The 11,329-nt window shown below is 39.9% G+C and overlaps 1 protein-coding gene across 1 annotated transcript; it reads left to right on the top strand.

The window, feature by feature from the left end:
* Positions 1–306: 306 nt before the first annotated feature.
* On the top strand, positions 307–11,249 carry NCF4 (neutrophil cytosolic factor 4). The gene is made up of 10 exons (XM_056339858.1): positions 307–564; positions 2,305–2,389; positions 4,184–4,337; positions 4,639–4,709; positions 5,498–5,625; positions 6,624–6,681; positions 8,237–8,335; positions 9,065–9,195; positions 9,286–9,351; positions 10,108–11,249. Exons 1-10 carry the CDS (start codon positions 308–310, stop codon positions 10,334–10,336), a joined length of 1,278 nt encoding a protein of 425 aa, XP_056195833.1. The 5' UTR covers position 307; the 3' UTR covers positions 10,337–11,249.
* The last annotated feature ends 80 nt before the right edge of the window (positions 11,250–11,329 follow it).

The following is an 11,329-nucleotide window of genomic DNA, read 5'->3' as shown; positions in this document are numbered from 1 at the left end:
TAGCTCCACCTCCTGGCTCTTGGTCCATGGCAAGGAGGATTCTCAGGAATCGCAGAGCCTCAAGAAGGGATCAGCAGTATTCACCCTAGTTTACAAATGTTAGCGTAGAGGTGTATATGGGGACATTCTAGCTGGGGCGAAACAGAATTTTTTGAGACCACTCATACTGGCTTCCCATAGAGGCAGATTTTTTGGTGAAGAGGTGGACAAATGGAATATGTGGTTTATAGTTTCTGCTTTTTGTTCGGCTTTTGGTTTCTCAACTGTGGCAGTTTCGATACATGACAGACAACACAGAACAGTCTTTATGACTGTTTTTTCTCTAGCACTTCCTCAATCTCATGGGGGTGGGGAGGTACAGAAGAAATTGTCGGACACTGAAACATTAAAAAAAAGATCTTTGAGGCCTTGCAAAGGAGTCTTGGTTCACACACGGAGAATTGCTTTGACTGTATTCATCATATTCAACCAGGAACTGCACAAGAAGTGGAGGAATAGAGCTCAGCCATCTGGATTTAAGAGGCTGAAAACCATGTCTCTTCCCCGACAGCTGCGAGAAAAGAGGTAATGTGTCTGTCCCTCCCCCTGCCTCCCCACAAGCCTCCATGTAACTGCAACGACCTGTTATTTTGCTTTGGATGCAAGCTTCTTTGAAGATTCTAAAAGGCTTCTTGTTATCAGAGCTATTAGGTTGCTCAGTGTGGAGCAGAGCATTTCTTAAATTGGAGTGGACTTTCTTTTTGTGGGGAATATTCAGCACTTAGGACAATAGTGGGTCATTGTCCTCTTTACAGCTGTAAACAGTTTCCTTTTTACTGGGATTTGTGATATGAATGTTTGTGATGTGAATAATGATATCTTTTGATCTCCATAACCACATCCCTCTTCACTGTAAGTGGTAGTATTGACAGTGTTGTGGGTGGTGCTGATTCATGTCATTCTCCTCATACAGGAAGCTATTGCAAGTCTTTGCATCATTACTTCAGCTTTCCAGATGGGCTACGCATTGTGGTGGTCCCTGCTTGGGATATTCTCCTAGCTGAATAAACTGAGCCAACTGCCATATTTTTTGTATTGTCAGAATATTTAACATTACATCAGCTTGGCATTTCTTAGATGATCCTTTTTTAAGTTTTTCTCTACCTCATTTGTTATCCTTTTTTCCTCACTATTGATCTTTTTTTTGCTTAAGTGTTAGTATGAATACCACTCTAACAACACCGAGTTCTAAGATTGACATAAAGGTGAATTTGCCTTCTGTTTGTCAAAGATGTTATACCAAGGAGAAGGTCCCAGAAGAAAAAGCACCTGCCAATTCATGCTGTTTTGTTGTGTGGACAATATAGACAAGAAACATGAGAGTGTGGTCATATGGATGCTCTTTAGGTGTTCCACAGGGGTCCTTCCTTCTCTCTTTCTTCCAATCTGATACTTTCTAGGATCTGCAAAGCTTATTCTAACCTTGACCACTATTGTGTGTTCCTTCACACATTTTTGACATTTTCAAACAAGTACCTTTGTGCTTGCTTCAGGTTATCTGACTGGGAGGTCTCTCTGTAAATATTTGCTAGGCTACTCATTCTTTTTTCAAAGCCTCTTTAAAAGTCTGCTTTACTGTGATGTTTACAAAAAAGTGGTGGCACCACTAGTCATGATATAGAACAATACTATGTCTTTGTTTCTTTCCTTTTTTTCTGTTTGTGCTTATTCTTCTGTTGGTTTATCTTAATGTAAAGGACTTAGTATGCATCTTACACATACAGTGTAAGGTTTTTAGGAATTAACTTTGTGCTGTCAGTTTCTACAGCACCTAGCACAAGCTCTTTTCTTAGAACTGTTTCTTATTCTCTACAGTAATGCAGTAATAATAGCAGCATAAATCATGATATATAATGATCTCCTTTGAATAAGAGATGCTGCTATAGAGTTATTATTGTAAGTCTACCAGATGCTTTAGGAAGGATTAAGAATGCACCCAGAGTTGATCACATTTCTCAGGGAAAGCTTACTAGCTCAATTGTTTCTTTTGTAGTCCTGCCACTCTCACAAGCCTGGGAATGATAGGGATGTTTTTCAGGCTTGCTGAATCTTCACAAAGGTCACTGACTTGTGCTGAACTTCTAGAAACTTGACATCTCAAGATCAGACATCTGGAGGAAAAGAACGACATCACGAGTTTCTAACTTTTTAGTTTTGACAGTAGATGATGTGATTTGCCTAACTGTCTTTGTTCTGTATGGCATAGAGACCTCCAAAGGCTAATGCTGGTATGAGTAACCTAAACCTTTTGTTCTTGCTTCACAGTGATTTTGACCAGCTTCCAGATGATGTACCTGTTTCAGCAAACATTGCAGATATTGAAGAGAAGAAAGGCTTTACTAATTATTATGTAAGAAGCGAGATCTATCCTGTCTCTATATGCCTTTATCTTTGATTAGTTTGGTTTTGGGAAACAAAATGCAGTTAATCTTGGGTAGCTGCTTTTTGGCATGAAGAATTCTGCGTGGAGAACTTTCCAGTGCTTCCTTTTTCTGGAATGGTGGTTAGTCTATCACAGATTTAGTCTAAAAATGTACTGTCTGGGTGAAATGTGACAGAGGTATCCTCTAACATTGCTTCTTTTCTAAATTCTTAGCTGATTTCTGATCTATTTCCTGTTAAGTGCTGTACCTTTGGTGAAGATAGTGGGAAAGGAATGCAAAGAAGGTAGAAGGGCAGGATCTTGTCTTCCTTATTCCATGGTACTGGCAAGTTAGCATCTCCATCTCCACAGAAGGTAGCATATTAATAAGTCATGAAAGAGCACACAGGAATAGAAGAGTAGGGAAAAGCAGTATGAGGTTTTCTGAAGAGTGGTTTTGGATACGACCAGCTCAGTCTGACTCAGTATGCTGCTTTTGCTGGAGACATTGCTTATAAAACCTTCCCACTGCAGTATGCAGGTTTTACTCTGTTGTGGTTTGACCCCAACCAGCAACGAAGTACCACACAGCAGCTTGCTCACGTACTCCCCCCTGCCGCCCTGTAGGATGGGAAGAAGAATCAGAGAAAGGTAAAACTTGTAGGTTGAGATAAGAACAGTTTAGTAATTGAAATAGAGTAACATATACCACTATTACTACCACTGCTACTAATAATAGTAATGAAACGGGAGGTAACAGAGAGAGAGAGGAATAAAACTCAAGTGATGCACAATACAATCGCTCACCACCCGCTGATCGATGCCCAGCCAGTCCCTGAGCAGCACATGGTGACTCCTGGCCAACTGTCCCCAGTTTATATACTCAGCTTGGCATTCTGTGGTATGGAATATCCCTTTGGCTAGCTCAGGTCTGCTGTCCTGGCTCTACTCCCTCCCAGTTTCTTGTGCACCTCCTCACTGTCAGAGCATGGGGAAGTGAAAAGTCCTTGTCTTAGGGTAAGCCCTGCTTAGTAACAACTAAACCATCAGCTTGTTATTGACATTATTCTCATACTAAATCCAAAACACAGCGCTGTACCAGCTACTAGGAAGAACATTAACTCTATCCCAGATGAAGCTGGGATACTCTGGAGTATAGTGATGTTTGGTTGCTCTGTCTTTATGTTTGCTGAAAGATCTGGCTGCAATGTGACTCAGAGGTCAGTGCATGGAAATTGTGGGCTCCTTTAGAGCAAAGCAATTTTGGGAAGAAACAAGAAATAAGATAGTGGTTGGAAGAGGTCAGGCCGTAATTTCTGAAAGTCTGTACTTTAAAGTCAAAAAGAAGTATGAATGCCTTCAACTCTGAAAAGCAATTCATTTAGGTGTCTGTCTATAGATTTAGATGTCCAAAGCATCCTACTGTGAAATATTTGCATTTACCTCGCTAGTATGGTGGTTTTTTTTTTTTTTCACTGAGGGATGTTGTGTAAGCATAAAGTAGCATCTAGTCATTTCAGGTTTCCTTTTAAGATTATGAAATATAAAGCAGCCACAGGACATGACGCATGGGAAGGCTGGACCGACACTGTCTTGTGCTAACTTGTTTTCTAGTACCCGAGTCTGCAGATGCTTAACTGAAGGCCTTCTTTCCACTCTGCCCCTAAGACAATATTCCCACTACCAGAGCACTGATCTTATGTTCCTATTGTATGTGTCACTTTCATTTGGTAGGTGTTTATAAGTATGAACATCAGCCTGAATCCCCCTTCTCTGTTTCAGATGTTTGTCATTGAAGTAAAGGTTAAAGGTGGTGGCAGATACCTGATTTTCCGACGCTATCGTCAGTTCTATGCCCTGCATGCCAAACTAGAGGAGAGATATGGGGCAGAGAGCAAAAATAGCCCTTTTACCTGCACACTCCCCATATTGCCAGGTAAGCTGTCAGTACCAAATCTGTGCATGGTTAGCAGTTTTCTCAGCCTCAGGCTGTCCTAAGGCGTGCATCATAGGGATGCAGTTGTGACAAGGAACTAGTTCCCAGCTGTGGATGCTGGAGAAGTCAAGTTCCATTGGCAATCCCTCCACTTGTGGTAATGTTCATTTAGAAACCTAAAATCCTTTAGGAAATATGTATTTTCTTGGAGATCTTACTTTTTCCGGACTGCTTGATTTCTCTGACAGCCTTTTTTTTTTTTTTTTTCTTCAGTAACTGTCACAATTTTTATATTTTCCAGGAAAAGTTTATGTTGGGGCCAAAAAGGAAATTGCTGAGAACAGGATTCCTATCCTAAATGTCTACATGAAGGTAAAAGTTAATTTTAAGGTAGAGATTGCACTGAGCACTGCAGATACTTACCCCTTGAAATCAGCTAAGAGAGACCGTACTGTTGAAGTCTTAGGTATCTGCTTCTCTCTGTATTCTTTTTCTGAAAGACGCAGTTTCCACACTGTGGGACAACCTGCAGTCCAGATCGTTCAGACTGTAGGATCTGCTGGAGTACACAGTTCATAAAGGCTTACTCTTTGCCTTCATATATAGATAGATATCTTTAAAAAAACACCAACCCAAGATGCATGAGGAAATGGTGAATCTCCAGGTGTTGTGTGAATGTGGAGTTGGTACTTGCACTTAAGGGACTAGGAGAGTGGGGTGGGCTTCTGGGTATACTTGCTCTGCAGTGAAGACACAGCCAGTAACATCAAGGAGAGAAATTCTTTGTGTGCAGGTTAACCGAAGACCTAACTTTAAATCAGTAAAACTCTGAAGCACTGGCCAAGACTTCCAATACTTAAGCTTGTCTTTTTTCTACAGTCATTCATGTTCTGAAGTGAAACAAAAAGAACAATTTACTCATTCTGCAGTAAATCAGGCCCAAAAAGAGTGAAGCAATACATTGGCCAGTTCCAGGAGTAAACAAGAGAACTGTTCAGCTGTGTCCTGCTGAGCGAGAAGGGAGAGGAGGGAGATTTCTGGCAGTGATGAATATCTTTCATGATCCTGTAGGTCAGAGATGCATATTGGTTACATGTAAATAAATAGACAATTGGTCTCTCCCACTGTTCTGCTCTGCTTCCTGCTTGCTTTTGGCACAGAACCTGCTCTGCCTACCCATTTGGGTGTTGATGGATGAAGAGGTACGGCTGTTCTTCTACCACTCAACCTTTGACAGTGAACAGGTACCTCACAGACTGAGACGTCTTCGCCCACGGACACGCCGAGTGTGAGTGATTGACATGTTTTTTCAGCATTGCTGGATGTAAGAGATGCTGTCCAGATTTGGGGGGAGAGAGAGATGAGGATCACCGCTGTGTTTCCCAAGTGAATCCATGAAGTCCTAATATGAGGATCTTTGTCACAGAGTGAACAGAGGGTATTTCTTCAGTAATCACAAATTTTTAAAGTGAATGTGATACTCACAGTAAAGGAAAATTCCAAAATAAGAGTATAGCTTGCTTTTAGAAAAATGCTGCTCAGATGTATCTGTTGATAATTCTTTAATGGTAGTATCTGTTATCATGCGCAGAATATACAGGCCAAGCTTAAGGACATAGGCTTGCACCACTGAGATCAATGTGAGTTCTGGCACTGAATTCAGTGAGAACTGGTTCAGACACTAAATGAAACTGAATACTTCATTTGTTCCTGTTCTTTGTCTAAACAGGGACCTGTCCTACACAGTAGCATTGACACCCCTTTGGAAAACTACTAAATAGACACCATACTTCATTACCCTTCAGACAAATTAATTCTCCTTTCAACAGAGCAAAGATGGACCTGCCTCCTTTTCACTTACCTCAAACAGTGCAAAAGCTGCATGTGTGTGTGCATTCCTGGATGTGTGTATGATGGCAGAGTTTGAACTGAACGCCATAAATGCTAGAAACAGGGATGCCCAGAAGGCAGAGTGGGGGAGCTGAGCAGTGCTGTGGAAGAGAGGTCCAGAATACTGTCTGTATTGAAAATTCCATCTGTTCTCAGCAGCAGACATCATCAGATGGCTGCTGCTCTGCACTGAAACTGAGAGGACTAGGGCAATGTTGTAACATCCATATTTATTTACTTCAGGGTTGAACACAGATTCTCATGCAGTTTCTTCAGTGATCTATGGCTTGCCTGCCTCTTAAGTAATGAAAATGCAGACATTGTACTACTGATCATGTAGTATTTTTGATGACTAGAAGGACATATTGTCCTCCCTGTTGTCTCCTTTCTTTGCAGTAAAAGCATTTCACCTCAAGTGCCTATTTTTGACCGCACAGCAACTCCACGGGCAGAGGTGAGTACTCTGCACAAGCTGTCATAGGACAGGAGATTAAAGACTGTTTTACTTTGGTATCTCATTGATCAGGTCATCTTTTCCAGTTAGAGCTTGGGGAAAGGAGGAAAAGCAAAACTGGCATGGGAAAGCAGTTGATTTTCACAACAGGGAATGAAACAAAGGATGGAAAGAAGTGTTCTGTTCCTCCTTTCTTGAGTAATAAGAAGGTCCATTGTGAACTCAGAATGGAAGGAGGTTCAAAACTGAGAGACATGTGCAGCTTACTGCCAAATGGTCCACATTTACATAGTGATACCCATAGATTAAATTTAAAACAAGTACAAGCTTCAATGTCATTGACTTCAGAATATGTTTTAAAGCTTTGCAGGTAAGGCATCTTACTATTTTCTGTAACGTAAGCGTTCTACTGAAAAGTGCCTATACTCTTGTCTTTTGCTGTGCATTGTTTTGGTATTAAGCACATGGAACTGCTTGTCTGAGCATGGTCTTGCTTCCTGGAACATGTGACTTTGCCATGTAAGATTAAAAAATAAAGCAAGTTTTGAGGTTTTTTGTTTTTATTTTTTACACTAAGTATGGCAGGTCTTAGATCAGTCATATCTCTTGGGTTTTATCTATTAATTTATTAATATTGAATATAATTATGAAAACTTCAATAGATGAAAAAAGGCCTTTGAAAAAACTGTTAAGTAGACATATGAACTACTAGCACATCAGTAGTCATTGTCTTTATTTTTTATTAGGAGAACTTGGCATTAACAAGACCAGAAGAACCATCGCAACACAGAATAAAGAACACCTTTTCATTTGTGGTCCTCTGAGAGCATTTAAATGGCTACCGTGTTCTCTAAGGACAATGAGGGAGTTGTACATTTTTGATAACTAGGCCACTTCAGTTATTCAAGAGCAGCTTGTTAGGGTGGTAGCATGTGCTTACCTCCTTTTTTGTTCACCTGAAGGGGGCATCTAGGTCGCATTTTAACTACAAATCAATTTCCCAGACTTCCCCAAATCTCTCAGTTCAGCATACAGGCCTGAAAGCTAGATGTGAAAGTGACAGTTACCCTCAAATTAGGACACACTACTTCTGCAGTTTTTAGAGGCTGTGATACTTTGCAGCAAATCTGAAAGCTGTAAAGCTACAATCAGAAATAATACATATCTTTTCAGTTCTCAGGATTTCAAGTTTTCAAGCTGTCAAGTGTCTTCTGCTCTGTTGACTTACTTGCTCTTAAGTGTTTTCAACTTCTTTATTTCGCTGGTGCTCAGTGTACCGTCACTTAAGAATCCTAGCATGTATCTTTCTGAGAGCCAAGTTTATCCCAGTGCTTTCAGTACTTCTTCAAAGCATTTTAGTGTGTGCTGAGTAGAAGAAATTGTGAGAGCTGCAGACTACAGTCATATATATGACCTTACTCCAGAAATACATCTGTGATGACAAAGTGCATACTATTGTGCTGATATATGCTCTCACCTCAAGAACAGAACAGAAGGAAAGATCCACTTTCATAATTCTGTGAATTAATAATTTCAGTGTTATTACTTTCCGTAGGCACTGTTTGATTTTTCTGGAACCAATAAACTGGAACTCAGCTTCAAGAAGGGAGACTTGATCTATCTACTCAGCAGGGTAAACAAAGACTGGTTGGAGGTAAGACTGCAATAGCAGTACTGAATTATTAGCATACCCTGAAATGCATTAGCATAAAGGGTTTTCCTAGTCCTTGGGACCTGTCTCCTCCTTTCAAGGAGAAACTGTATCATAATCAGGTCTTACTGTTGAGAATAAATCCTTGACTCCAAGTTTGAAATTGTTTCTTTCCTTGATGGTTTTTAGCTTACAAATTTGATGCCCTCTAGACTTCAGTTTTCATTTGCAATTGCTTCTGCTGAAATGTTTCAAAATTCTTTGGAAGAGATTAGAACACAAAAAGACCACAGAATGGAGATGGAAACTCCGTTTCAGCATTTAATTGGTTTCTTGCCTCAGGGTGAGTTGCTTCATACCACAACACAGGTCAGCCTGATTAAAGAGAATTCAGGCAATGCAGCAAGGATATTTCTGAAAAAGGATGAGGAGAACATACTGTGTATTTGCTGATACGATATCTCTGCTTGCTCAAACACCACAGCCTTCCTTGGTAACCATCTGACTGTATTTTTTACACACAGTTTCACTCCCCCAACTTGTATTTGACTACGCAATTGTACAATCTTTTTGTAGGGATGCCATCAGGTCGCTTCCATAGCCTTTCTTTTCTTGATCATAGTAGAAAAATTCTTACTGTTGATTCCATGGAAATTAATTGAATTCCAGAACTTACCGTATGTGGCCAAAAAGGCATGATATCCTTCATTCTAACACTTCCTGTCATTCCAGGGAACAGCTGATGATGCCACTGGGATTTTCCCATGTGCTTTTGTGAAGATCATAAAAGATTTACCACAGCAGGAAGACACAGTTAATAAAGTTCGCTGTTATTACCATGATGAGACTGTGACCACTATCAGGTAATAATACAGTCTTCCAGTTTACTACTGAAGAAATGCTGACAATTCTCTTTTCATGATATGTAATGGTAAGATTTGTTCTTGTTACAGGGATATCTCAGTGGAAGAGGATCTAAGCAGCATTCCACCATTCAAAGATCTCATGGAATTGATGAGGTACAATGCAAGTAGTTATATATCATTTAAAGATTTGTCAAGTTCCTTTCAGTCCTAGATTTTCCACATTCTACTTGGGAAATACTTTTCAAGTGTCCTGAAGAAGTTGTACTTTGACTTGTCACAGGGCCACCTGTGCAGATACTAGTTTGTCTTGGGGTTGTCAGTAAGTATGGAATGCCACACACTTTGATTATGCTGGGTAAAAGTTTCCATTTCTTGTTCTAAGTTCAGAGCCATACTCCCATACAAGGATCTTTTGTCTAATATACTTCTTCAGGATGCAGGACATTGCCTTCTAATACCTGTTAAAGCAGTCTTAAATGAGATTAATCTAGTGTTGAACACCAAAACATTAGAATATCAAATATTAGTAACAGAACACCTGTGCTAATATTCTTCCATTCCTTAACCTGTCCTCCCCTCAAAATAGCAGCCATAAACAGCCAAAAGTGGGTAGTAACAACTGTCAGCTCCTCTGTATGGGAATTTTATCAAACTCACAGATTAACTGTGCCATGCATGTGATGTCACTGGAAGTGGTTCTTGGTTCTGACAGATTTCTTAGCTTAGACACAACAAAGCATGAATGAGGCTGTATGATTTCTAGTACTAGTGGTATCAAGAATGCCAGGACAGCCAAGGCTTTGTGTGGCTTTTAGCAGAGTGAATTATATTGCCAGTATATTGTTCAGAATGCAGAACATCCTAGGCATTCCTTGATTTCTGGGGATCAATCAATTTCTTTTCTAACAGGCGTGAGTTTGACCAAGATGACATTGTTTTGAATTACCGGGACCTTGACGGTGATCTGATCCGGTTGCTCTCTGATCAGGATGTTGAACTGATGGTGTCTCAGAGCAGGAGAAGGCCCTCTGAGCAGCGTTTCTTCCCTTGGAAGTTGCACATCACTCACAAAGATGACTTGGGTGTCTACAGCACTAGTCCAGCAATAGGTGCTACGCAAACAGTAGGAGCAACATAAGTGCTGTATAGAGATGTTCCCATAGGTAGCTATACAGTCCTTCCGTAATCCCTCTCTGCAGACAGTTTCCTTGAACAAGCCTTTGAAGTAAGCTTGAAAAGAGTAATTTTTAGTAATATATTACTTTTCAATGTAAAATCTGTACTTAGTTAGCTTCTTCAGCATTTTGGCATTGCTCTGTAATAGAAATGTACACAGAGACCAGAGAAAGTGAAGAACAGAGAAATAAAATTACTGTCCATATTCACAAAGTAAGTCAGTGTTAGCCTGCAGTAGAGGTTTAGTGCCCTGAGCCCCAAGACCTGCTCTAATCTCTATTCTTACTCCCAGAGCTAATTATTTGTCTTCATAAGCTTTTGTCCTAGACTGCCATAATTTTCTTGTCACTTGCTGATATGAAGGCTTGTGTGCCAGTGCTTATGAATGCGTAATTATTTCTGTCACATTTGCATCTGGCTGGGCATTCAGAGTTTGTTCTGGAAGCAGCAAGAAAACTTTTTCATGTTTCCATGAAGAAATTGCAGGCCACCTTTGCTTTCTTCTTTTCACTGACCAATATTTTGAATTCTGTGAATTGAACCTAGTACACCTATGGTGTTCCTCATAGATATTTTTGTAGTTGTACAGACTACTTATTTCTGCGTTCTAGGAAAATGTGTATGATGCCTATTCAAACAGCAATTTCTTCTCTATCTTCTGCTTTCTGATACCTCATTGCAAGATAGAACTAATAAAAAATTACTGTATCATATTCTTCAAGAAATAAAGTTGCAAATGAGTTTATTTTATCAGTTTCTATTCAAAAGGTTTTTCGGGGGGGGGAGAATGAAATAATTCTGTGCTTTTCTTTTTTTTTTTTTGTGAAAGTGAGATAATTTTGAAGAAGAGTTTGAATATTACCTATTCAGCTTTCCTTAAGGCGGAATTCATTATTGAAGAAAAGCATGTCTTGCAATAGTTTATTTAATGATCATGCAATTAAAATATTTTCTT

The sequence above is a fragment of the Falco biarmicus genome, chromosome 5 (assembly GCF_023638135.1).
Source record: "Falco biarmicus isolate bFalBia1 chromosome 5, bFalBia1.pri, whole genome shotgun sequence".
Classification (NCBI taxonomy): Eukaryota; Metazoa; Chordata; class Aves; order Falconiformes; family Falconidae; genus Falco; species Falco biarmicus.
The sequence above is the reverse complement of the archived record's forward strand: the minus strand, read 5'-3'. Positions and strand labels throughout refer to the sequence as shown.